This window comes from Alternaria arborescens (genome assembly GCF_004154835.1).
Source record: "Alternaria arborescens strain FERA 675 chromosome Unknown contig_1, whole genome shotgun sequence".
Lineage (NCBI taxonomy): Eukaryota > Fungi > Ascomycota > Dothideomycetes > Pleosporales > Pleosporaceae > Alternaria > Alternaria arborescens.
The window spans coordinates 1,883,798-1,909,923 of NW_021167856.1; the positions used below are offsets into that span (position 1 = coordinate 1,883,798).

General features: G+C 51.0%; 12 protein-coding genes across 12 annotated transcripts; 7 read left to right on the forward strand and 5 right to left on the reverse strand.

Moving 5' to 3' along the window:
• Nucleotides 1-265: 265 nt before the first annotated feature.
• On the forward strand, nucleotides 266-1,015 carry AA0111_g732 (hypothetical protein; the record flags this gene model as incomplete). Its single annotated transcript, XM_028653641.1, has 4 exons — nucleotides 266-340; nucleotides 394-432; nucleotides 525-608; nucleotides 665-1,015. 4 exons carry the CDS (start codon nucleotides 266-268, stop codon nucleotides 1,013-1,015), a joined length of 549 nt encoding a protein of 182 aa, XP_028512015.1.
• Nucleotides 1,016-1,289: 274 nt separating this feature from the next.
• AA0111_g733 (hypothetical protein) lies at nucleotides 1,290-4,038 on the reverse strand (the record flags this gene model as incomplete). Its single annotated transcript, XM_028653652.1, has 2 exons — nucleotides 1,290-2,974; nucleotides 3,024-4,038. The coding sequence occupies 2 exons, from the start codon at nucleotides 4,036-4,038 to the stop codon at nucleotides 1,290-1,292; spliced, it is 2,700 nt and encodes an 899-aa protein (XP_028512014.1).
• Nucleotides 4,039-5,302: 1,264 nt separating this feature from the next.
• Nucleotides 5,303-6,325, reverse strand: AA0111_g734 (hypothetical protein; the record flags this gene model as incomplete). The annotated part of the gene is made up of 1 exon (XM_028653663.1): nucleotides 5,303-6,325. The coding sequence occupies one exon, from the start codon at nucleotides 6,323-6,325 to the stop codon at nucleotides 5,303-5,305; it is 1,023 nt and encodes a 340-aa protein (XP_028512021.1).
• Nucleotides 6,326-7,905: 1,580 nt separating this feature from the next.
• AA0111_g735 (hypothetical protein) lies at nucleotides 7,906-8,901 on the forward strand (the record flags this gene model as incomplete). The annotated part of the gene is made up of 2 exons (XM_028653674.1): nucleotides 7,906-8,283; nucleotides 8,356-8,901. 2 exons carry the CDS (start codon nucleotides 7,906-7,908, stop codon nucleotides 8,899-8,901), a joined length of 924 nt encoding a protein of 307 aa, XP_028512020.1.
• Nucleotides 8,902-9,130: 229 nt separating this feature from the next.
• On the forward strand, nucleotides 9,131-9,364 carry AA0111_g736 (hypothetical protein; the record flags this gene model as incomplete). Its single annotated transcript, XM_028653685.1, has 1 exon — nucleotides 9,131-9,364. The coding sequence occupies one exon, from the start codon at nucleotides 9,131-9,133 to the stop codon at nucleotides 9,362-9,364; it is 234 nt and encodes a 77-aa protein (XP_028512019.1).
• Nucleotides 9,365-9,677: 313 nt separating this feature from the next.
• Nucleotides 9,678-11,418, reverse strand: AA0111_g737 (hypothetical protein; the record flags this gene model as incomplete). Its single annotated transcript, XM_028653696.1, has 3 exons — nucleotides 9,678-10,625; nucleotides 10,678-11,132; nucleotides 11,187-11,418. 3 exons carry the CDS (start codon nucleotides 11,416-11,418, stop codon nucleotides 9,678-9,680), a joined length of 1,635 nt encoding a protein of 544 aa, XP_028512018.1.
• A 1,983-nt stretch (nucleotides 11,419-13,401) lies between these two features.
• AA0111_g738 (hypothetical protein) lies at nucleotides 13,402-14,845 on the forward strand (the record flags this gene model as incomplete). Its single annotated transcript, XM_028653707.1, has 4 exons — nucleotides 13,402-13,433; nucleotides 13,575-13,759; nucleotides 13,817-14,037; nucleotides 14,093-14,845. 4 exons carry the CDS (start codon nucleotides 13,402-13,404, stop codon nucleotides 14,843-14,845), a joined length of 1,191 nt encoding a protein of 396 aa, XP_028512013.1.
• Nucleotides 14,846-15,169: 324 nt separating this feature from the next.
• On the reverse strand, nucleotides 15,170-16,193 carry AA0111_g739 (hypothetical protein; the record flags this gene model as incomplete). The annotated part of the gene is made up of 2 exons (XM_028653718.1): nucleotides 15,170-15,782; nucleotides 15,829-16,193. 2 exons carry the CDS (start codon nucleotides 16,191-16,193, stop codon nucleotides 15,170-15,172), a joined length of 978 nt encoding a protein of 325 aa, XP_028512012.1.
• A 398-nt stretch (nucleotides 16,194-16,591) lies between these two features.
• AA0111_g740 (hypothetical protein) lies at nucleotides 16,592-18,435 on the forward strand (the record flags this gene model as incomplete). The annotated part of the gene is made up of 3 exons (XM_028653730.1): nucleotides 16,592-17,215; nucleotides 17,274-17,387; nucleotides 17,452-18,435. The coding sequence occupies 3 exons, from the start codon at nucleotides 16,592-16,594 to the stop codon at nucleotides 18,433-18,435; spliced, it is 1,722 nt and encodes a 573-aa protein (XP_028512355.1).
• Nucleotides 18,436-19,442: 1,007 nt separating this feature from the next.
• On the forward strand, nucleotides 19,443-21,215 carry AA0111_g741 (hypothetical protein; the record flags this gene model as incomplete). Its single annotated transcript, XM_028653741.1, has 3 exons — nucleotides 19,443-19,852; nucleotides 19,929-20,824; nucleotides 20,881-21,215. 3 exons carry the CDS (start codon nucleotides 19,443-19,445, stop codon nucleotides 21,213-21,215), a joined length of 1,641 nt encoding a protein of 546 aa, XP_028512356.1.
• A 1,630-nt stretch (nucleotides 21,216-22,845) lies between these two features.
• On the forward strand, nucleotides 22,846-25,401 carry AA0111_g742 (hypothetical protein; the record flags this gene model as incomplete). Its single annotated transcript, XM_028653753.1, has 3 exons — nucleotides 22,846-23,276; nucleotides 23,340-23,466; nucleotides 23,515-25,401. 3 exons carry the CDS (start codon nucleotides 22,846-22,848, stop codon nucleotides 25,399-25,401), a joined length of 2,445 nt encoding a protein of 814 aa, XP_028512165.1.
• Nucleotides 25,402-25,679: 278 nt separating this feature from the next.
• Nucleotides 25,680-25,829, reverse strand: AA0111_g743 (hypothetical protein; the record flags this gene model as incomplete). Its single annotated transcript, XM_028653764.1, has 1 exon — nucleotides 25,680-25,829. The coding sequence occupies one exon, from the start codon at nucleotides 25,827-25,829 to the stop codon at nucleotides 25,680-25,682; it is 150 nt and encodes a 49-aa protein (XP_028512166.1).
• Between the last annotated feature and the right edge of the window lie 297 nt (nucleotides 25,830-26,126).

Here is a 26,126-nt window from a genome sequence, read left to right on the forward strand (position 1 = left end):
CCGCCGATGACCTCGGTGTTTGCACTGTTTGCACCAGACCACCTAACTTTATGGCCAGACAGCAACAGTGAAACACCAACAAGCCACAAATCAGCATACGCCCAACTCTCACAGACTTACTTGCATTACCGGGACGACGCCTCCACAAAATCACTCGCATTTCCAAACCTTTCGAACGCGTCCCTTTCGGCAGAACGATTGAACCAGCGGTCAACGCCGCATACAGACGGACCTTAGAAGCGGCGGATAGACACAGGGAGACAAAATGGGCGGCTACTTATCGACATTCACAAAGCTGATATGGGCGAAGAAGGAGATACGGATATTGATTCTGGGGCTGGTACGAGCATCAAACACCACAATATGCATGCACAGTGCTGACTACGAATGCAGGATAACGCTGGAAAGACGACGTTGCTATACAGATTAAAGGTACGCGACATCCCGCATTATGGTGGAGGAGCCGTCAAGACATATATCTTGGAGTTTGAGGCATGAACGCATGTAACTAACAGCCACCCCAGATCGGAGAAGTAGTCACAACAATACCAACAATAGGCTTCAACGTCGAATCAGTAACATACAAGAACCTCAATTTCAACGTCTGGGTAAGCCCACTTCCCCCCACCTACCAGATATTCTCCCCTCCTAACACCCGTTTCAGGACCTCGGAGGCCAAACCTCGATCCGCCCCTACTGGCGCTGCTATTACGCCAACACCGCCGCTGTAATATTCGTCATCGACAGCACCGATATCGAGCGCCTGACCACCGCAAGCGAAGAACTCCGCGCCATGCTCAACGAAGAAGAACTCCGCGACGCTGCGCTCCTGGTTTTTGCCAACAAACAAGATCAACCGGGCGCGAAAGGCGCAGGCGAGATCAGCGAGGCGCTTAAACTGGGAGAGCTGAAAGATCGGAATTGGAGTATCGTTGCGTGTAGTGCTGTAGATGGAAGAGGTGTACAAGAGGGTATGGATTGGCTGGTCAGTAACGTCGGGGATGGGCAGAACTGAGGATGAGGTGAAAGGATGCTGTGGTTGTGGGCAGAGGGACAAGGTTCATATGCGATGGGGATTGGACATCAAAGCGGAAGAACAGAATCCCGGGGTACATGACACAGGGAGCCATGACGTGACATATACGCGTCAGATGGAATGATTATACCAGCATAATGGCGTCTAGGCGCCAGGGACTGTGAATACAGGGAGCAGGTCAGCGTCGGTAATTGAATGCGCATCTTCCAAGTTGACACAAATGCATTTCCTTGCGTGTATGTTCGAGGCACATCTAATATTGTTCCCAACTCAGGTCTCTCCCTGGCCTCAAACGTCCTTCCGTCCAATCTTTGCCGTAAACATATGCACTACTAATCTCCTCCTCGTCGATACCCAAGTGGTCGTCTCCATCTCTTCCTTGGAACCAGCCCAGCGCGTATGTCTTCCCAGTCTTTTCTAGATGTTTTGTCATCTGGCTCGAAGTCATCTTCTCCGTCTCGATGAAGCTAAGCAGCATCTTGGACTGGTGGATGAAAGCAAGGACAGACGCCATTGTTCCGATTTGACGCGGCATGAACTTCTGACTGCGCTTTGTGTAGGTAAGGATGGCGATGGCGATGAGGTAGAGCAGGATGAGCATGGTGAGGGTGAAGCTCGACCAGAAACTGCGGAAAGTTTGGTCTGTGTTGTAGCGATCATTCGCTTCATCTGACTTTTCGTGGCTGTCCTTGCCTCCAAATCCAGGAATAAACTTTTTGCCATCCACGCTGATTGAAGTTACGCAAACAGTCAGAATTTCAGCAAATACGGATCCGAAGGCGACGAGCATGACAAGGTAGTGTCCGTTTAAGAAAGCTTCGAAGGGCAACCATAGCGGATTTGTGCCGGCATAGTCGAGTGTAAGAGTCTTGGCTGGAGCATGTCGAAGCGAGAGGAGATAGAAAGGTTGCAGCATGCGAACGTCGCTGTTCATCGTATTCCAAAGTATGCGAATAATAGTTGCTAGCCCTGTCATGATCCAGGGAAGTTTCTGTGTCACTAAGCTTGCCTTCTCGACGAAGGTAAAGACTGGTACTGCTATGGTGAAAACGATGAGAAAGCCGACGAATGGAAAACCGGAACGGAGGCGAAGCATGAGCGGTCTGGGATCGGAACCTTGGTCGTAGACTTTCTCCTTGCTCTTCGTAATATACTCGCCTTGCCAAAGTGAGCTTTTGTGCAAAATGTATCTTCGTTGACGAAGTTGCTTGTGTATCTGGTTCGAAGATGCCTGATCGAGTCCCTTGAAATCGGCAAGAATATGGCTTTTGGTAGCCATGGCTGCGATGCCTGCGATGCCCTTAGGATCTGACTGCAAGCCGCTCTTCCGTTGCATTGCGTATATCAGTGCGCAACCACACCCAGCAACGATCAAAAGACATGCCGAAAGCGCTCTGGACCAGATCGGCTCGACTCTGACAGACTTCACTGTATCGGAGTCACGTAGCTCCTCATCGGGGTACATGCTCATGGAGGCACTTTGTAAGACCGGTACCAGGCTACTTGCAACCAATGTGCCCAGGGAGCTGTAAATGACTGCGTACTGTCTGTGATGCAGTGCCCTCAGCGGTACCAGGAAACTCAGGAAAGTCAGGTAGTCCATGTTCAAAGACTCACCCGCAGTTGCGCCTGTCTTCTTGGATAACTGATAGAATGGTTCTAGACGTTTGACTTCGAAATCTGACATCTGCCAGAGAACACCATAAAAGACTGAGATGATGATAGGTGCGTACTGCCACGTGAAATATTGCGTGACAGTCAACTCGCCTACCGTCCCGAAAACCATCAGACCCCCGTCTTTGCCATGATCCTTGACTGATTTTAGCGATTTTTGGCACAAAAATTCTTGTACACCAGCAAGCGCAAGTGCGAGGATGACGAGAATGGAGATCCACCATGAGCTCATAGTAAGAGGGCGCCATGTAGGCATTTGGGGATCTGTTTTTATGTTAATTTCTGTGGATGAACGGTTGTACGAGAGAGTCACCTTCTGGGAAGAAGTAGCTGGTTTGCGCGTCGCTTCGGATGAGCCCAGCTTCAGCCGTTAAGCTATTCATGGAGTCGAAATCACGAGCAACCCCTGCGAATTCGCTGATGTCGACTGGAACATCCGTAGCGACAGCAACCACTTGGCCAGTCTTCGTGGCCTTGTCCTGTGCCTTCTTCGCCTGCTCGTCTGCTACATCTGCTTTCGACAGTATTCGTCGGTGGCCCGGAAAGTCGCCTGGTACTGGTCCAGCCGGAGTGTGGGTGAATGGATTGTGGAGTACCGAAGTCATGCCAGCTCCTAATTGCGCTTCAAGTCTTTCATACTCTGCGGCATGCCCAGCTTCGTCAATATTGTGGTCGCCTTCTCGCGCTGTACGTGTGCCTTGTTCCCTCGATTGTGCCTCGAATGCCTTCATAGGCAGACCGCCAAGCGAGGTCAGGTCGTATCCGACTGCTTCATCTGCCTCCTCGACCTCCTTGAGTCTTCTCCCATTTGGCCGTGACTCCTCATCATCTAGCCGGTTGTAGTATCCATTGAGCGGGCTTCCTCTTCGTAGCGATGCGATTCGATTGAGGACACGCTTCGTCCTACTATCGCTCTTACCCAACGATGGTGATGCGCGATCTTGAGTGAAGACACTTGCAACAGGGCTGTATGACGTTTCTTGGGCAAAAGACGGTGGCGCCGGGGCGCGGGGTATACGATACGAGGGTTCTGAAGCCGGTAGCAGAGGCGAGGGAAACGATTGTCGTCTTGACGCAGGGTTGCTGCTAGGAGATGCGACCGAGGCGACAGAGGAAGGACGAGACGGGAAGAGTTGCGAAAGCCTGTCCGAGGCGCCGGACGTGTTCTTACGCCGTAGTGGTGGACGAGCATGAGATGGTGGGGTACCACTCGTTGGAGAACCAACGCGCAAAGCAGAAGGGACTGTGATATCAGACGGTCTTCTCGTGCTTGTAGGAGAGCCAATCTGGAGGGCAGGCGGTACTTCCTCCACATCTGGTGAACGCATGTTCAATGGTGTATGCGCCGCGTGCGCTGGCGTTTGTAGCGTGTACTTCAATGTTCGTAGTTCGTAGCAATTGCAAGGTGAAAGGAAACAAGGCCAGAAGAGGAGCAGGAACAACAAGAAACGCGATAAGTCACCAAATCATACAGGATGTTGCACACGGCTGACAGTACCCTGCAGCCTGTGCGTCGCACCGGTCAGCCTGGTTCCATCACACTAACATGCGCTCGTGGGGGCCTCCCCAGAAGTATTCAGGCAGGAATTCTCTTCCGAGGCAATTTGCGCGCTGCAGTCCGGCCAAATCCAGTAGACGTCGTGGAAACAAGCTCGCCTTGCCTTGGAGGCGCGCTGGCGTTGCGGGGCGTTACGAGCCGCTCAGCCTTGTGTTGATCGGCTCGCGTAACTCGAGGTTGAGTACGAAGACTGATGAGGTTTGGCGTCAGGAATATGGTGATGAGGAGTCCCGTGGTAGCCGTGGAGGCACAGAGGTCATATAGCAGTGTACATTCCAACCTTGCAAACTACGACGCTATCACACAGACCAAGTAGTCAACGATTGCGAGCGGCCTGACCTAAAAATATGGCGCTGTGCCGCTTCAGTCGCAGGGCGTTCGATTTTCGCCTGCTATTGCCGTGTATGGCATGCCGGTGGCTTGCAATGGGGGCTGAAAACATCATAACGTCGTATTGGGCACACACGCGGCTGAACGATGGGATGCGAAACCGGCGATGTTGGTGTTGAGTAGATGGAGAAGGAAAAGAAGTGGAAGAGGTTGGAGAGATTAGAAGCTACTCTTGTCAGTGCCCCGCTAATCCAATGACGCAAAGTCGCTCGGGCGGCAGGTGCTGACTGCGACAGCAAGTCTTACACAGCGACATCAAGACACCAGGCTGTGCAACACCACCAACGACGCACAATATATTGGCAACGACTATCCAGAAATGAATTCGATCGCGACTTAGACGAACATCTTCTACTTGGGCTGTACCACCCTACATCCTTGTAAACTGGACCCTCTTCTCGAGAGTTTCTCCATCACAGCCCCCATCTCTAACCCTCCTGGGATCGGCCGAAGGGAGTCGAAATGCATACCTTTAGCCCTCCGGGTACTTCATGATTGGATAACTTGTCATAAGCCTCCGAGATATTCTCCAACTTATCCTTGTGCGTGAACACGAACGAGGGGTCGTATTGGCCTTTGACAACGAAGTCTAGAAGGAGTGGGAAATACTACAGAGTTCGGATCAACGGTCAGCAAGGTATCATTCATAGGAACAGGGATTTTTCCTTCTCGGCGTATAGCTGCCCACCACGTACGGTAATCGCCTTTTCCATCATCATTCCAATCGGAAAATTGTTGGTCGAGTAGAAGAAATCGCAAATCAAAGCGATGTTTCCACCCTTGCGCGTCGCCTTGATCACAGCGCTCACAGTATCCGAGCTATCGCCCTCAATACCTAGCTTCCTCATGGTGTTATGGACGACCGAGTTCGTGCTCCTGAAGCCACTTGCCTCAATACCGCGGTTGAGGCCATGCGGTTCAATGGAAAGAACATAGTCCGCCGGATCCGAATGCTCATTGACATTGACGGGGATCATGCCAAAAGATTCTGCAATCTTGAGTCGGTTGACGTCTTTGTCGACGGCGTAGACCGTTCGGGCTTCACGAAGCTTGGACAAACGTTGGATCGGGAGACCAATTGCGCCACAGCCCCAGACGCCAACAATATCGTCTTTGCGCACTTCCGCAAGTTCACACCCATGCCATGCAGTAGGGGTCACATCCGCAAGACCGACCAGCTTCTCAGCGGGAATATCCTTGGGGGCTTTGACGCTGACAAGATCTGCGTTAGGGACGCGGCAGTACTCAGCCTGGTTGCCAGGGTATCCACCTGTGATTTTGGAATAGCCAAAGATACCGGAGAGACGGTGTCCGTACAGTTGTTCCATCTCATGTGATGGGTTGGTTTGGTCGCAAAGGGAGAACTCTTTGCGCTTGCAGTAGAAGCACTCCCCACATGCAATGACCTGCAAAATAATGACTCGGTCTCCTACCTTCAAGTCTTTGACTTCATGCCCAATTTCATCGACAATGCCGATCGCCTCGTGGCCCATGATCATCCCCTTCTCCATGACACTGTTCATATCGCCGTTATACATATGCAGATCAGATCCGCATATATTGCAATGGGTAATGTGCACAATAGCATCCTTAGGTGCAGTGATCATGGGTTTGGCGACAACGCCTAGCTCGATCGACTTTGCCCCAGTACAGAGAGCTGCCTTCATCTTCTCACTGGGATGGGGCTTGTACGCGGTAGTGTAAACTGGTCTTTGACCAAAGGTCAGCCTTCCTATGGGTATTGATTTGTAGGCGGGAGGTATACTTTGCTACTTCCGCCATTGTGAGATTCTACTACTCTTCCAGGGATAAGATGGTTATTTAATATTGAATTCACAGAGTTGCTATGTTCGTTCGATATCGTTTGAGAGTTCCTTGTCAGATGGTCATCACGGTGTTCGTATAACTTATAGCCAGCAGAACCATCACTAGTTTTCATTGTGGCGTTTTGTTTTCGATATCATGTTTTCATTTCGGCGTGATCTTGATGCTATGAACAGAACTAGTTCGTCCCTTGCAGACCGACTCGCATCGTCATGCTTCCACCATTATGTTTTCATTCTCGAATTTGGTCGAATCTCAACAACTCTGGAGGCTACGTTAGAATGATATTTGATGCGGAATTTGTCAAGCTGACAACTCAGTTACGCAGCGCTCAAAAAGTAAGTCAGGGTATCCATGATGAAGTGGCCCTAGGAGCCTGAGAAGTTCACAACGCATAGGTCAGGCTGTGGTCATTCTAACATCATGTCTTAGTGTCGCGTACGACTGATTCTTACAGATATCGTGAGAAATTTTAGCTCTGTGACTCATTTACAGTCTGAGAGTCTAGAACCATCTTATCTCATGATGTTGCGGACGTTGACATGCTGCTGACATCAATTGGGCCCTGACGTTTGAAACGACCCAACATCAACCGACCTCAAGACATATCGTCACTCTCACACTGATAGAAGAGCCTTGGGATCTTCCAGTTTCTCAGCATCTGTTCAAAGTATGGATACGATATCATGTAGTGAAGTTTTGCTGTCTAGTAGACGAAAGCGCTCAAGAAATTCTCCTAGGGCAATAAGATACATTCCTGCCTAGGTAGTCTGCAGCTCGTCTGCATGGTGCAGCTTAGATAATATAAGTACAAAGTTACTCCAGGATGGTACAGCACCCGTAGGTACTTCTACAGTCGTATCAATAGTGATGATGGTGCTGGTGCTAGTGAATCGCCTCTATGTCCCAGATGGCTGTCAATTGATCTCGTTCAACATTAGTAGAAAACATTATTCCATTTGGCACTCTACCAATTCAGCCACAGATCGCGCGGTCTATCACACCCCTGTTATCTAATGAGTATGAAAAGGCCTGCGCAATAATTATTCACCCAGATCGTCACCTCTCTGGGGAGCGCGGCGGCATGTACCCATACAAAGATTGATCAGTTTAAGAATCAATTGCACATCACGCATAAAGTCATGAGTCACGTATGACTGAGCTGGTTCATGCATCACTTGTAATCCAATGTCCCTATATTGTTTGCCTCCATCGTGGCTTACATGGACTCCTTCTTTGATGCATCAAATTTCGTTCCTCAACTGTCGTCTACTCAACCTGTTCTACTCTTGAGCTGTATTGGTTTCTATAGAGTTTTCTATACTTAATCATGATGTCGCACCACTCGGACATATAGTCGAACATTTCCGCTTCTTCGAGAAGCTCTTCAATTTCCTCCGCCCCTAGCCTGAGCCAGACCCAGATGCGAGTCTTCCTCGTCCAGACTGCGAAGGGTCTATTCTCCTCTTCAAGTGGATACAAGGCCAACATATGCTTGTTACGTTATCTCGCCTCCCAGGGGCATTCGGTCCGCCAACTGTGCTACTCGCATCGCGGCGAAGCAGATGCAGTTGTCCGGACTATGGCTAAGAGTGGCGGGCACGATCTGCAGCTTCGTAAGAGGCAGCTGCATCTGAGATGTGGATACGGAGAAGATGGAACTGATGTTGGAGTTGATGAGCTTGTTATGGAAGATGGCGTCCAGTACTTGGCGTTGGAGAAGGAGGCTTTTGTTGAGACATTTGGCGGTACCGAATACCTACACAAAGCAATGCCTAGGGAGACAGCACGCTACATTGAAGTAAGCTGAATTGTTTTTTTCCCCTCAAGTTCGACTTGTGAAATCTGATGTTCTAACCCTCGTGCCGACTAGACTGAAATATTGTCAGCACGGTTATATGACTTTGTCTCGTTCTTACAAGACGAAATCAACAAGTTCTCGCCTACACACATCATCTTCAACGATGGCTTATCCATGCAAGCTACCTCGGCCTTGCAGATGCTTCGAATCAACGCCCGTCGCATTGCTGTCATACATACGGCTGAGCAACTCCCCTTTGGAACTTTCGCTGGTGGCATGCCTGGCATGTTGAGCTCGCCGCACGAGTCTAAACTCCTCCAAGAGCTTGATGGTATCTGGAGCGTCTCCAAAGCCATCAAAAGATACGCAATCGATCACAAGAAGCTTCAGACCAGCTTCTTCGCACATCATCCGTGGACCTACCTCGAAGAGCGAAATCAAGAGCTGCCTTTGCGTCTCGTCAACTGGAACAAGAAGTTCATCGGTATGATCAATCCCTGTCTTGTTAAGGGCGCTCAGATTTTGGTTGGTCTTGCCAAATCCTGCCCACAGCACAAGTTCCTGGCCTATAAGAGTTGGGGCTTTGATGACAAGTGTGGCCGGCAGATGCAAGCCTAGAAGAACACCATGTAAGTTCATCATTGCGAGCCACACTTTCGGAAAACAAGCTCGTCTAATGTTCTGAAGCATTCGCCCCACATGCAAAGATACAGATGAACTCTGGCGGAAAATCAAACTGCTTCTCGTCCCCTCCCTCTGGTTTGAAGCCTAGGGAATTGTGACAGTCGAAGCTCACCTTCGTGGTATTCCCGTCATCTCCTCTAATGCAGGCGCACTTCCTGAGTCCATGCTCGGACTTGACCACGCTATCCCAGTCAACACCATGAACGGGGATTGCGACGAAGAAGGCGCATACATTGTTCCTAACCAGGATGTCGCACCCTGGGCGAGCGTCGTCAACAAGCTTATGAGTGACGAAGATCAATATAAAAGACTGTCAGATAAGGTTCGCAGCACCACGGAACAGTGGCTTAGGGATGTGGATGAGAAGGCGCTAGAGAAGTGGTTGACAAGCTTGTAACGCCGTACAGATGAGTGCGCTTCGAGCGCGCGATCGGTGTCGAAAGATCGGTGTCGGAAAATGGTGGTGTGGACTGAAGGTGGGGTGAATAATCAGAGTGACCCAAAGTAGACTAGTTCCTCGGCGAAAATTGAAGGGGTAAATCCAACGACCACTGACATCATATTTTGTTCGCCAGCAAGTAAAGTGTCGCGACCCCTACTTGCATACGCAGGTTATGTATGCTCTCAGGTAAACTCAACGTGCGTTATTGGCTGACTCAGTACTGCAGGTTCTACTTGCGTCTCTGGTTGAATACGACTCAGCCTAGTTTTCACTGCCTCCTTCGCATCTGCAGCATCGGTCCCTTCCTCCCGGACACGAAAATATCGTAAATCTGGTACTGATCCTCAGTCTGTCGTCCAGGCTTTCCGTGCCGATCGCCCCCACCAATTCTGCTCTTTGGATCGGCCTGGATGTCATACATCCAGAGTGTCTTGGCAATAACAAGACGCATCTCGAGCCAGGCAAGGTTCTTCCCGACGCAGCCTCGGGTTCCATAGGAGAAAGCACAGAATCCATCCTCTGCCAGTCTAACGCTCTCGGCTGAGGAGCCCTCCTTTCCAGTCTCGTCTACGATCCAGCGCTCAGGGCGGAATTTGCAAGGCTCCGGGTAGACGTTGGAGTTGTAGCTGAGACAGTAAAGACCAGTGCTCAAATGGAGACCAGCCGGAAAGTAGTGATCACCGACTGTTGTTCCACCAGGGAGTACCTCACGGCTTGGCTCGGCTGCGACTGGTGGTGTCATGCGCATAGCTTCCTGAAGGAACGCTGTGAGGTACTTGCAGGACATAATCTTGCTGCCAGATGTGATCTCATCGTAGCTTGAGAAGATCGATTTAACCTCTTGGGCAATCTTAGCTTGTACATCCGGTCGGCGAGAGAGGTAGAAGAAGGCCGCGGAGAGTACAACGGACGTCGTATCAGAACCAGCTACAATCAGCAACTCGCACTCCGCGAAGAGCTCATTTTGATCGTAGCCGCGCTCGCCGGTCTCCGGATCGACAGCTTTGAACAGCCAGTGGAAGAAGTCCCTTCGAATCTCACCATCGGGCTTGGGATTCTTCTCCAGTTCCTGTTCATCCCTGACTCGGTTTTCGAGGCACTGCCCAACAAAATTCTGCCAGTTTACGACTACTGGTGGTGAGGCGAGTTCGATTAGCTTATTAAGACCGCGAGGCTTGAGCCATACCCACGCGTTGGCTAACGGGCCGAATGCAACCTGCCGAATATTAGCTCGGTCGATCAACGCATGATCCGAGACGGGAGCTTACTGGATGCAGAAGCTCCAAAAATGAGACCATAACCTCTGGGATATGCCGCAGGTCGCTTCCTGGCTCCTTCATGTTGAAATTTTTACCGAAGCACAAGTCACCAAGGATATCGAACACGAGCCAGTTCATCCAGTCACACATGTTGACTGACGTGGTCCACTCGCCATCTTTGGGCGCTTGTTGGCCCAGTAGCTCTAGCCATCGATCAATGTTCTGGTGAAGGAAGACCTCAGCATCTCGCAACGCTGCTTCCGAGAACGCGTAGTTCAGCACACGACGCTTGCGTGCATGGACACTAACGGTGGTGCTGCTCCACGTATTGATTGTGTGCTCATTGCGTGGCCACACTTCGTAGTAGACAGCCTTCTTGACATTTCCTTTCGGTCCGAAGATCTTCTTGAAAGCAGCAGGAGTGTTGAGTACAACACCATCCGGACGATAACGAAATTCAGGACCTGTTGCTCATCAGCAACTAGCCGGGTCTGGTAGGTTAGATTACGTCGCCATACCGTACTTCTCCTGCAATTGATACAACCAAATGTGTCGGTCGCCAGTGCGAGTATGCCACCATGACGGAAATACAGTTACCCGAGCCCAGAACGGCCCAGGGAAGGCTGCGAGTGGATGGAAATAGAGGCGATAGATACCAGTGACAATTACGTACGTCGATATTAAGAGAGATGACAAAAGGAGAAGGCCTGGATAGGAGGACCCATCGCCTTTGGTATCGTGGAATGCCATCATGCACCTTTGGCTCAATCAGAAAAGAAGGAAAGGTTAACAAGAATCCGAAAGCGAGATGCAGGGCGTGGGGTCTCTTGTACGCCTCTCTGTGATCGCCGACTTTTCAATCACAGGCATGGTCTTACGTCGTGCTCCGCGGTCTCTGGCACTTACAGTACCCATATTAGTGCCCGCTGATTGGTTTCCTGATATGTTAGTAAGCCCTTAGGTCTGACTAGAGGCCGCCCCGCCTGTCAAAAACGACACTGAAAGGTGGAGTTTTGCTTTTCGGTTGGGCTAGTCGAAGGGCCGATGGCGAGCCGCACCTCCCGCACCAGCTATCCTTGACTTACACTTCGACTAGCAGACAACTGTGACTGCTTACTTACCCAGCGCCACTATCGCGCCGCATCATCGAGTTTTCGTTTTGTTTGATGTAAGCGTAGATGTGGTTCCTGGATTGTCGTATTGGTCAAGGGCATATTTGCCGGTTGCCCGGACTGGTGGGTCCTCCGCTAACCCCATGGAAGTCGCAGTGCATTTGCCCTGGTCAGGTTTGAGACAATAACCTAATGGGGGGAAGGAGCCCTCACGTTTTTGACAGGCTCTTCCAGTTTCTCGACTCCTCGCTACAGTGCTAAAACTACCAAGACAACGGCGTGTGTGGCTTCTGTATCCACTGGCTACTGGCAGCGTGTGAGGCGGCTTCCGCTTCCGCGATCCTGACTGTGCATACACGCTTGTTTGATTGGCAAACGGCCATTTCAACCAACAAGAACGTCGGGTCCGTACGCCACCCACCACAATGCTTGCGCCCACGTTGCGGCACAGTCTCGCATCACCGACCGGCGATTCGTTTCCAAAGGATTCGGCAATGCATAACATAATCGCGATACCGCAGGAATAAACGCCACAAGGTGGACGACGATACTGCGCGTGAATGCAAGCCGCATCACGCCTGGAAATTCGTTATCGGTTATTTTTGCCATCAATTGGCTCGTTTTTCATAGCCGTAGCCTCGTTCTGACTCGCAATGGGCAAGGGAGCTAAACCAGTTATGCCCAAAATGACGGCCAGGCACATGCTCAACACCAAGGATGGGATAATTTTGCCTAGGCCGACCATTTCCGGCAATGAACAGCTCGGCAATTATACAGCAACGGTTACCCCGGAGCATTTTGATCGACGGTAGGTTGTTGTGCGAATTTTGGGTACGCGGCTCTCGCGTTTGGCTACACCTCGGCAGACACCGATCAAACCCCGCGGAAACACATAAACAAATATGCTCTTATTTCTTTTCTCGGTCTGAAGGTAGACTAATTACACTGCTGCAGTATTTCAGACTCGCTTCGCAACGAGAGTGTGGGTGATGTTGAAATATCCATGGATGACCACTGTGGAGCGGATTCCTATTTCGTTCCCGCATAGCACGCACGCCGTCTCCGTTAGAGGATGAGTCCCGTAACGACCCCACCCGAACCACTCACACGTGAAAGCGAGCGGGACTCAGGCCGACAGGGACCCCCTGACCTGTAACGACGCTCCACTTCCCAAGTCATCCCCGTGTGTCAGTGCCATCACTTTAGTGCTTCCGTGCTTTATACTTTGTCCAACAGCTCCAGAAGACCCTCGCAGATGTTCGGATTATGACTTATCATCGCCTAATTCTGCGTTCGCATTGGCCGATCATTAGCAAAAGAAGCAAGGCACGTCATGGGTTTGAAGGGGCCTAAAGGGGATCCCGCGACAGGGTGCGGCGGTAGTGGTAAGTGGATTGGGAACATCTGGGGAGTTTGGTCAGGGCGCTGGGATGTGAGAAAGGTTTTCTTCTTCGCCTGGAGGCCTCGTCTTGACATTGTATATCATGACTTGGTGTGCCGCACTGCTTTGTATTTCGTGTTCGTGCATCATTATCAACGCCACGGCGACTCTTGCTCCTCTTTGTTCGTGATACCTGGTGTACTTGCGAAGGATAGATGAGAGTTGTGTAACTTGTGCATCATGGCACCGATTATCAATCCACAGGAGAGCCTGTAAGTAATTCAATCCTGTCTACTCGCCCATCATCGCTATTGGACCCTTTCTACACTCAGTCTCCGCGGTTCACTCAACCCATGTCATATCACGACCAGAAAACAGTACATTGGGTAACATGTCACTGACAAGCTCTCCAGCCAGTCCTACCGCCGTCGTCTGGATGGCGTGGCTATCTCAACGTACATCCTAATCATGCTACTCGTCCCCCTTAAGGTCTACTGCCGGAAGCGACACGGGGGATGGCGTAATGTTCAGATGGACGACTATATGTCTATGGTAGCACTGGCCGTGGCTAACGGTTTCTTCTACGTGTGCATCATTGGTACGTCCTGCTCCATCTCACCATATGAGCCGTAGGCTAACATCAAGTGCTTATCAGGCATGCGAGAGTCATTGGGACTACACATGTATGAAATCACCAACCCGCTACAAGCCATCGCCTTCCTACGGAACATCTACATCGGCCAGATCCTTTATACGTTGAGCATCACAACTATCAAGCTTTCCGTCCTAGCCTTCTACTGGCGGCTGTTTGAGATCAAATCCCGAAAGTTCATATATGTTGTTACTGCAGCGTCAATCGCATGGTGTATCGCTATTGTAAGCTGAACCTATGCCTCAGAATCCGATCGCATACAGCTAACATCCCTCACAGCTAGGCTGCGTAATCTTCAACTGCTACCCCATACAGGCCGCCTGGGACATCACCATCGCGAACGGAAAATGCATTCAGACCCGCGACATTTACCTCGGCGGTTCGGTGCCCAATGTGATCCTCGACTTCATCATCGTCGGCATGCCTCTTCCGCACGTCTGGCGCCTGCACGCACCAATTGCTCAACGCATCGTTCTAGCGGGCATGTTCGCCCTTGGCACCTTCATCGCCATCGTCTCGCTCGTACGGTTGATCATCTTCCTGCAGATCCCCATCTCGGGTCAAGTCGACCCCACCTACAACTTCCGCGAGATCATCGTATGGTCTATTGTTGAAGTCAACGTCGGTCTCACATGTGCTTGTTTGCCTAGTCTGAAACCCGCTTTCAGATGGATCGGCCTTGATAGACTCTTTTCTTTTGCTTCTTCCCGCCCCTCGGATATGCGGTCGCCTGGACCGAGCTCGCATGGAGCTATGGACGACTTTGGGTCAAACCTGAAGAACTCTGGGAGGCCGAGGAAGAAGGGCGCTACTGGAGGCTTGTTCTCGACACTGGCGGGCATTAGTCGAGTTGAGGATGAGGAGGAGTTCAAGTTTGTTGATGACGATAGGCAGGGGGAGCATAACGTTGAGATCGAGATGGGCAGGAGGGCAAGCGACGACAGTGCACAGAGGACTGCGACAGGAGGAATTAGTGTGCAAAAGAACTGGAGTGTGCTTGTTGATGAGAGAAGGGTAGATCGAGATCGGTAGTTACGACTGAAACATGCATGGACAACCGAAGAAAAAGGAATGGATACAATAACTATACGACAGATAATGATGTCATGTCATAGAAAATCCAAACAATACACAATTCAAAAATACACAATCCTGTCTCGCTATGTGATCTAGTCAAACTGCTGTGTCGGAGCTGAGGGGCTTAAGTATCTACTCAATTTTGGAGCGATGTTGCGTCAAGATTAGGAAGGGGATATACCAAAGGCCAACTACATTTGCGAAGCGGTGTGCGTGACAAACGGAGATGCGAAGAGAGATACGAAGAGAGGTTTGAAATACGTGATGTTTTCTAGGTTGCTAATCAGTTCCTAAGCCGACTTCTACCTCGACTGAACGACGCAAAGGACCGCATGGAAATCTCCTTGCTCTTTGCAGGATAGATCGGATGCGGCGAAATAACAACTCAGATTCTCTAGATTCTCGATCGATGCGCACCGAACCCTCCATAGACATATCTTCTGGCAAGTGGAAGATGACAAAGCTGCAGTCAGCCTCGATCTCGTCGCATATGAGGACAAATAAGTCCTCACATGACTTGGCTCCTTCCGTGAGCATCAGGTTTGCGTAGGACCAAGTTGTGCCTGGGCCGACTAGAGCGCGTCGCTTTTTGCTGCGATAAAGTCGCAGCTCAACCTTGAAAGCAGGGTCGGATGGATTCGTGTTCCGATTGCTAGCTTGACATGCTATTCTGCTGTCCAATACTGAGTCTTCAGATTCATTAAAATTGTTATCCGTTTCTCCCTCTTCAGATTCTGTGCGTTGACTAGCAGTCTCGTCGTTTATCTTGTCAAAGTCGCCTCTCTTCGTTCCTAATATGTCCACAGCGATTGTGTCGTCAGGATCAAACTCCGAGTCTGTCTCAGAGCTGGCTCCCTGGCAAAGCAAGATGGCCAGCAGGCGCTCTTTCAGGCTGACCTCATTAGCGCGTATCGTAGCCATCGATAGTCGAAACCCACATGACGCTGTCTCGCGGATAGATCAGATCGCGGACATAGCTGATACCGTCCTGCGGTTTGAGCAGATGACGTTTTTCTCCAGGACCTGGTTCAGGCCATATCATGGGACCGTCCTTCTTTAGAAACTCGTCTATCTTTTTGCTAAGCGAATTCGGATCTGATGGATCAATTAGATTATCCTGTATCTGATGGCGCATCAATAAACCGAAAAGAGCCTGCAGTCCAACTGTATATAGCGCATAGACTGGCCTGTAGTTGGACATTGGGTTTCTTACTATGTGGTTGGGATCTATCCCATAAGTCTCCAATCCAAGAGATTGGATGTATTTGTTAAGTTCAACACGGTCAGCTCTTTTCTTTCCCATTTTCGCACATAAACAATGCTATCGCAGAGGCATAGGAGTGTTGCGGTTGTCCGTGGAAGCTTGCCACGAACAGCTGCAGACTTTTTCTGTGGTTCGTTCTCAAATGTCTTGATCTTGCATCAGAAGCTGTTCTGTTCTTCTTGCGTAGTGAAGGATTCTTCGCTTAAGGTATTCGCTTGTCGTACGTAGAGTGGAGTATATGTGAGATTAATTGAAGAAAGATCTCGCGTTGTTCGGGATGCGAGATGTCACTAGGTGAGGTGGCCAATCGGACCCCTGCCTGCCATGCAGGCGTGGCCTGCTAGCCGGCTGCCGACAAGGCTCCTTCCCTCATACGTCAGAACAACAGCGAACCATCACCGCCTACTCCAAACGGTCGCTGTCGTGTAACCGTCGGGATGTCACCTCGCAAGCCTCTTATGCCGGTGCAGCCTCAAAGAGCTCGAAAGAGTGTGCGCACGCCCGTGTTGAGAAATCCATCAGCAAGCTCTAAGCGCGTACGCGACTCCAGCCTCGACGAGTCCAGCCCTCAGCCTGATCGCGAGATCCAGTCACAAATCCCTTCAAATGTGACAAGTGACACCTCAAAAGCACAAACACTGGAGAACGACGTGCTGCCGTTACGTAGTAACGTGTCGAGCGGACTAACTTCGCCCATGATGTCACCTGGGCTGCGTGCGCTCGACACGTCCCTCCATGAACAGGCTCGAAACGCCTGTCCTACCACCGCGTACGATTGCTTTAGCTCGCAACCTCACCTGAAAGGCCACTTCTACTCCGCAAACCAGCTCTTTCAACGAGGTGTCTGGGTTGGCTACTTGGCTCCCGAAAGGCAAAACGAGTCATTTCGCGGGATGCCCTCTTTCCACCTTCTCAAGGTCAACTACAGCAAGTTCAGCCCACCATATCCTCCAATAGTTCAGGGTTCTCCCAGGGAGAATCGCAACGCTATCTGCCGAGGCTGTGCCAGGGACGAGTCGGCTCTCATTGCTCTAAGCGAGGTGCAGTTCGGTAAGAACGGCGTAAGTTGTACTCAGATCGGCTACAGAGTCATCAGGCCATCGTATTGACGAGATACAGAAGGTCGTGGTCATGCCTCTCGATGGCGACGACGATGCTGGAGTTTTCGCAATCATGATTCCTCAAAAGAGTGATAGGTCTTTACATGGTCTCCAATCCTTTCGTCCTTACGAAGTAAGTCTTATGCCTATAAGACTTATTTGAAACATACACTAACATGCTGTTTGAACACATTCAGCTTTCCAATGGCGGCACAGGAGACAAATTTGTTAACAATTACATGATGCTCACTCTCCGTAACCCTGACAGCGATGCTGGAACACTGGAAACCGTTCTCACAGTATTGCCACCGAAAGAGCGTGCCGATATTGTTTTGAAGTTAAAACAATTGCCAACACATGACAAACGTCTTTCCTCTACTCCCAGACTATCGAAACTTTCTGATGTGGATGCCACACCTCTGGCACCGCCTGTCATGAGTAAAGCACACGTTGATGATAGCGATGCTCGAATCGATGAGCCTGCAACGCGGAAACGGCGCAAGGTCAGCGACAGTGCCACGAACAAGTCTGAGCCTGTACGAGAAAGTCCTACAGGCTGCAGTGTTGACCTTACGCAGCCGCCGCCACCGCAGTCGCCACCGCCGCTACAACAAACACTACGAGAAAGTCCTACAGGCTGCAGTGTTGACCTTACGCAGCCGCCGCCACCGCAGTCGCCACCACGGCCACAACAAACACCCCAAAGGACCCCAACTCCTGCCGATGATGTAAAGCATCATGGTTCGATAACACCAGCGCCATCGAGGCCTCCATCTCAAGCTACCAGTGTTGCAAGTTTCTCGAACGTCATATCTCTTGACCTGACCGATGAGCAAGCTGCGCGAATCTGCTTCATCTGGACAGTAGTTGATGATGATATTGAATATGAATTCGTGCATGCATTGGTCGAGTGCAAGTCATTCGGAGGTTTGCTTGGACTTTTGGAGGAGGATGCTGAGGCTATCCCATCTGCTGCCAGCATGATTAGCAGAACGAACGTCTGGCGACTGACGTACCGTCTCGGTAACGGTCCCAATAAAGCAGTCGTGCTGCGTAAAGGCACTGAAGTTGCGTTCGATCGTCTGCAACTTACACTTGCCCAGGCTTCTATCTGGCAAGAGAATCCTAATGCTAAGATCGATATCGAACTCAAGTCGTTGAGCAGATCGGATCCTGTGTGAGCGACATCAAACGACAGGTAGCGACAGCGCCTCTTCCTACCCTTGCGGATTCTGATCTACCCACAAGCGTGCTTTCTATCCCTTTGACCAACATCTGGATACCACTGCAAAGTGTGTTGACCGCGTTTTGCGTTGCGTTACATATACCCCGGATCAATGCCTATGGTCCTTGTTGAGCGGATTGGTCAGAAGTTTTGATTGTCGGAAACGTATTTGCACAATATTGGTGTGCCCTGGTGGTGCTGTGTAGATGCAGTTGAATGTACGTACGTCTAGAGAATCCAGTTCTACCTTTGCACGGGTCTCGCCGCATAGTCTTGAAATGCTCTTGTTTAGACATGTTTACGCCGCGGAAGGCGCCACAACGCAATGATTCCGCGTCGCATGCATGAAACCGAAAAAGCCCGCTATCGCTCAGCGGATGCCTGGTGCTGAAACAGGCTATGAGAAAAGCGCAAAGTATCCATAGAGCTCAGACTCATCAACGACGACCATTAGTAGCGGACTGGAACACACATGCAAGTCGCAGAAGAACAGCAATATGCACAATACATTGTGTAAGTGTTCGGGGGCGATCGTCGTACTAACGCCACATTTCAGCCAATCGGCAAGAATTGCCCTGTGGTTCCGCCTGCCATCCCCAGGTGGGCGCCGCTAACCCTGTAAACGAAGCTTTCATACGCTATGGTTTCTTCATCTGTACTCTTATCATCTATCATATTCTCATTTCATCTTCGGAATGCTGTTCGTTTCCCTTGCACACCATAGTGCTGACTCGTACATGCTCTGAGCGGCCTGTTTACAAGATTGCACCATCGTCCTCCCGCAGTCTTGAGAGCATCTGTATGTAATCATACCCGAGAAAATCAGCACTACACATCACGCTCCCCGGCAAAGTTGCGAAGCCACGGCGCTCGGTGCTCATACGACTACTTACAGAAGCATTGATAGCTTACACTCAGCTTACCTGGAGAAATATTGCGATTCATGCATCAAGCCCAGGCATCATGGACGGCTCGGCTATCACGTACGCAACGTCCAAGGACTGGCTGGACATCATGAAGAATCGATCAAAAGTGCGCATGCACGAGCTGATCGAGCGTCTTGGACTACGCGCCAAATGGTCGTCCAACAAACGCGGCAAGACAAACTTTGAATCCGCCCTGGTGCGCGAACTGGTCGCAGATATGGGTGATGTCGTCTCTACACTACCAAAAGAGCCGGATGAGCTTATGAAGTTTCTAAGCGACGAGGGAAGTCTGAAAGAGGAGGTTGATGGCTTACTTGAGAAACATGGCGCTAAGGTCTGGGGAAGAGTGGGGGACCGTGAGCATCTAATCACAGCGAACGAACCCGGGGTTGAAAAAGGTCTCTACCCTAGGGATCTCTACATTGAAAACGAGGAGGACAGGGCACTGTAAGTATATCTCAGGGCAAATCCTTTATCTGGGAGTCCTTGGTATAGAATCGAACGATTGCTAATCGCCACCTAGAATTCACAAACTCCTCCATTGGTGGATCGGACTGAAAGCATGCAACGTCATTCTTGCGCGCGAACGTCTGGACCGGGAAAGAAGAAAGAAGGCAGAGAACCGACAAGCGCGAGCTGACGCCGAGTTTTCTGGTCAGCAAGAGGGTGGTACGCCAGCATCCTTTGTTGCGCTTGCACCAAATTCAGTGTTGCATGATGGCGACACAGCCTCACGTGGAAGCCCCATGTCATCGAGCGCTATGCTTACGCCTCCAGAATCTGGAGAGAGTCCTACTATAGGACCTCGAGAAGGAGCCGGGTTCACAGCTCCCAACGGCAGTGCACATGCGACGAATGGTAACGCAGCGTTCACGTCCACGAAAACACACGAACAGCAGGTTTCGCAACAGCCTAGTAGTATCGTCGAGGGTGTTTGGAATAAGCTCGCTGCTGAGGCATCCAAATCTCGGTACCTTAGCACGCTGTCAGGACCTGCTCCCACCCAAGCCGCACATTCTACCGAAACCAAAGCCGCAGTACAACAGCAGATCGCAAACGCGACCCAAGCTGCTGCTGATCGGCAAATTAGTGTTCAAATGGCCGCGCTGGTCGCAAGCTTTCGGTCGGATGACGGGGTACCAGAAGAGCTACCACAGCCAAATAACAGTATATCGTATCGTGGGTTGGACTACGATGGTTTACGAGCACTACGCCAGTACATCTATGGAGAAGAGCGTGGCGTCTCAATGGATGAGGAAGCTCTTCTTAACCAACTTGAAAGAACGTGGCGAGAAGGCGTCCGAGCCGACTACAACAGGATAATTGAGAACATCCCCGTCTTCATCGCCAGGGAACGAGCATTTTTAACATGGGTGGAACTGAAGCGACATCTGTCAGCTCTGTTACGAGCAAACGACCGTACGTCTCACCCAGCTGGAAATCTATCTAGCTTTCACATGCTTACTTCAACACAGGTTGGTCAGCCGAAGGCCACACGGCCGCCGAAATTGAGCGCCGCATTCAACAGCACCGCACACTTATGGGCTGCACACAAACGATCATCGCCAACTTTGAAGACATTGGCCAAGGCTTCGGTCTCGGTCCCAATGTCGCTGTGGACCGCGATGAGCTGCTGCGACAAGCTCTCGTGGTATTAGCTGGGGAAAAGTATGCTGTTGAGATGCAGTGGAAGCCTGTAGACTTTACGCAAGTCATGGGATGGCTGCACGACCACTTGGAAAGCTTCCGCAAGGAAGAAGAAGAAGAGGGAAAGGGTATGCTCTGGTATATTGGCGAGTCACGACGCTAGTCGCGATTACTATTATCCTGATACGCACGTATCATGTGCTGCGCTGGTGTAGTCGTAAAATCTGTGTACGTGGATCTTACAGGCGTTCAGGTTTTCAGGGTGCCGATCGATCAGCAGGGTTGAGGCCCCACTAGGCGTCCAATTCGGGAAAATAAGCTATTCGGGTAGGTCAGCCGTAAAGTGGTTTCAGCTACTTGATCATGTTACAGGACCGTGTAGGATTACACTAGCTCAGCTGTGCCTCACCCCATCACCATGCCGTAGGCAAACTATGCGACAAAGTAATTGCTTTATTGCGATCGCCTTGTCGAGGTCGGATAGGGAGCGCGTGTGAGCAGCGTTCAATAGTTCGGCAACTAGTTTCCGAACGAATACACGGCTCGGCAGCACTTCGCAGTATACCCTTTCGCTTAGTCTACTCCCTGCAGCCAAGGGGGCGTGTCTTCAGGCTCCGCACTGCGCCGTAAATCTCCCTAATGCCACGTTCCTATTTTAGAGTGGAGTGACCGCGCCGCACATTCGTCACATCGCTTCACATTTTTTTTCTTTCGAGCTGTGGCGTTGACACGACATTTCGCTTTACTTCCCATCAATACCATGCGACCGCGGTTAACAAAATGGTGAGGTGCATAGTTGAGTAATCGAAGTTGGGTAGTACAAGTGTACCTAGCTGTAGATACGGCCAGGACAAGCGCGTCATAGATGCATATGTAGTTGTAACTCCTGACCACGATACCAACGACATGTATCCCCGGCTATACGAAACAGTGATAGTGCCGCTTATTCGTTCATGGCATGTTGCGGCTAATGGTGGCTTTGAGTAAGAGGATCGGATGTTTTGGCCTATGCGAGTAAGAGTTGTGCTGCTAGCGACAAATTCATTTGTACCTCGTGTATGATGAGCATCCCTGCGATAGATATGATTAGCATAATCCAGCAAATGACCACTTCGCTCATAGTGCAAGCGTCGTACCTTGAACAAGCAAGGGTGAAGGGGCCCGCTCCGTAGGAACGAATGAGGATGGGGCGGTACTATGATTACACTCGATGGGGATTTATTGGCGTGCGAGTCATTAACTTCGGAGTGCAGACGCGTATTACCTCTGCACATGTTTTGTTGCGGCCCCTGCCGGATCACTGTCTCGCGTCTAGGCACCTCTTTTCTGGGTATCTTTTCGACGCAGCGTACCGTCGTTCGCCTTCTACACGTCACCGGCATCAATCATCATCACCAATCAATCTTTCGCCGCCCAACGCCCCCACAACAAACTCTTCCGTCCCTACTCAAGTGTACAGTTGCATCGCAATTTGTTCTTCCTGTGTGTACAGGGGCTTTGATTCTTTGTCTAGACGGGTAGCACGATCGGCATCTGAGACTGGACAAAGTTTTTTTGGGGTAGCAGCAGCTGGCAATAAGAAAACTTTGTTCCAAGGCGGCTTAGTGGAACGTACTCCTTTTACCTTTGCCGAGCGAGCTACCATCAATCACCCCAACCTTGGAACTCAAGCGGATCCATCACATTTTGGCGCACGCGCCATTGATTGTCATCCCCATCCGCTTACTTTTCCATCATCGTTTTCCTGCTTCCTATTTCACTGTTGACGTACCTGCCGTCACCCATGTGGCGCCATGAGCTCAAAAGATAACTTGGCCCTGGATCTTGAGCACGGCGTGCGACGATGGGATCGTGCTCGATGGATCTCCGTCTTCAGCTCGCATAATCCGACTATACGCGAAGTGACGGAATGCTTGGGTCTGGGCCTATCCGCGTCTTCCTCCACCACCAACCGCGGCATTCCGAAGTTCGACAACCCAGACTACCGCAAGTTATCGAGTGAGGTGACGAAACTATCAAAGGAATTACCAAAAGAAAGAGATGCATTGCTGGATTTTGCAGCGGATCCGAGTTCCCTGAACCAGGAGCTTGAAGAGCTGCTAGCGAGTTACGGACCCGCTATTTGGGGCAGGGATGCAGACCGGAGCTGTTTACTTACACCAGACCCGACCAAGAAGACGTACAACAAAGACCTGTTTTACGAAGAACCTGAGCATAAGGATATGTAAGTTGTGTTGATAAGCATGTCAGGTGTCAAATGTCAGGATGTGCGCTAAACCCGATTCAGTCTCAAGATCCATTTGCATCGGTGGATCATCATCAAAGCGTGCTACTATATCCGCAACATGAAGCTGAAGAGGCCGTCGGGCGCGAACGAGTATGACCAGCTCGCCGACATCGATGGCGAGGGTCTTGTAAGTGATGATACTACCTTGATGCCGTCGCCTGACTAACAATGGTAGTCGCCGCATGGAACGCCACAGTCACTCACTCCACCAGATCCGGAAACTGTTGCCACCACCGAATTTGAAGTTAAACCCATCAATCTGAAGAAGCGCAAGAGCAATGCTCACCTAACCATGTCTGACGATGACGAGCTTGAAGCCTCCCCTGTGAAGCGGCCTTACAGCACGATGCCCGTGAGTCGAAAAGGCAGTCCAAGAAAGTCACTGAAGTCACTCTACCCTGCGGGTCCAGGCAGCACAGAGAACATTCCTCCAATGCCGACACATAGCCTTCTCCATCGATTCTCACCGGCGCCAGGAACCGCATCCGAGCCCGCTCGATTACAGCTCAGTCCCCTGTCAAACAACGACCTGAACGGCGTGTCAAGGCCTTCTGCTGTCACGCAGAATTCCACGAGTTCAGCACCTGGAGGCTTCACCGCAGTTAACACTGGAAGTTTTACTGCTGTCAACAACACGCCTTCTGCGAGTGAGCCACCCCGAGAACCAGTACGGGAACAAACAAGGGAACCTTCGAGGGAAGTGCATCGAGCTCCTCATCCAATTGGGCATCGTCACAGCAACAGCTATACAAGCCCATACGAGCCATCCTCACATAGTACGGCAATGGCTCGATCTGCTACAGACACACCTCGCTCTGCACCGCCAGCTACTCCTACGCCGGCTCCAAATCAAGGATTCTCAGCAGTCAGCACATCTTCAGCAGCTAATGGAGCAGGCGCACATATGAAGAAGGAGTCTCCTGCCGTTCAACCTGTTCAACATGCGCATATTGCTCCACAACCACAACATCAATCGCAACCACCGCAACCGCAACAGCAGCCACCGCAAGCACAGCCACAAGGATCACAACAGACACCGTCTCATACTCCACATCAGCATCACGCGTCGCCACATGGGCAACCACCTCAACCGCATCATTCTCAGCATGCGCATCTCCCTTCTCATCCGCACATTCAGGCTCAACATCAGCCTCTACCTCGACCACCAAGTCGGGCTAATACCCCAAGCCATCCTTTCGGCCGTTCTCTTGCACCTCATCCCCGCAGTAGATCTAGTACACCACTTGCGCAGGCCGCACCTAATCAGCCGGCGACGGCACCTAATAAGCAGGTCACATCGGCATCCGCGATACAAAGCGCTCCAGCGTACGGCATACAGCTCATACCGACACAAGAAGCACCTCCAGCACCATCGAGTAGGCAGCGACTGCCATCAAATCCTAGTCAACCCGCTGCACCACAACACGCGTCACCTCATCAACCCCATCAGCCTGTACTCAAAAGCCAACAACCGCAACAACCACCAGAAATGGCTCATGCCGTCCAGCCACCACAGACCTTTCCTAGGGGCTCCGTATCCACATCCACAGCCGACCTCCGGCTCCTCCAATGCGAAGTAACAGCTGGCCTCTTCACATTCTTCTACCCACGCACCACGATGCCACCAGATGAGCCCGCCCTACTCGTGCGCATGCACACGCTTTGGTTCCACGGTGAGAGCCTCTTCCGCGCCGAGCTTCCTCAACACTTTGACCTCGTCTCCAAGATCCTGACGGCTTGGCTGCACGAACGCCAGGCCATCGCCTCGTTGCGCCATTCTATGCAGGCGAATCCTGGTGTCTCGCACGTAGGGCTGGTAGATCGTTTGCTCGCCATGAACGATCTCCGGGCTATGCGACTGAAGTGGAAGAACATGAGTTCAATCGATGGACTGAGTCCCGAGGATCTGCTCTGCATGGCATTTAGAGTCATGACGAACACCGAGGGGTCGGAATACCTGTTCAAGGACGGGCTGGCTAGGCTCGAGCTTGGCGTTTTCGAGTTCCTACGCAGCGAAGACTCGAAGATTGTTATGCAGAGGCGGGATACTAGGGCCGGGTGAACCGGCGGCCTGAGCACGATGTCGTTTGCTTTCTTCGATCTGTCTTTAGTTTCTTTGCTTTCTTTTTCTCCTTACAAGTTTGGGTCTCTCGTTTATCTCGTTTTACTTGTACCTGTACTAATGCAGCTGCCTACGATGGTAGCTTAGCGTGGGTTGGGCCCTTGCGTAAGTTCTTGCTTGCTTTTCACCATTTAGCGACGGCGTTTGGGCATTACCACTTTGTTTCTTTGCTTATCTGCAATACGAAAAGCGGGTGAGGTTTCCGATAGCGTGTGTTACTAAATTGGTACTACTACTTCGTTGTAATGGATGAAGAGTGTGGCTGGTAATGATTGTGGGTTGGAGAGTAGCATGGTGACGGCAATAGCTTGTATGGCGCAGCCTTCAGCGAGCGAGTTGTAGAATGAAGCTTGCATCGACCATTCCATGTTTGTGCCTAGCCTGTGGAGGTGTGTCGTCGTATGCTGCGGCAGATGTTGAGACTCGATCTGATAGCCAGCCAACGACCCAATCAACAGTCTGCGAGTCGCGTCGATATGGGGCGGAAATCTTGTTGGGGGTTCCAGACCAATATCGTCGTCTGACCACACGTCTTCACGTGCGCAGTACACACCCCGGACGATGTGCATCATGGCGACACCCACCCACCAATCTTGCGCAGCATACCGACGACACCATTTCTACGCGTCTCGCGTCCTTGCAGCCCTCTTTCCGTCCTTCATGCG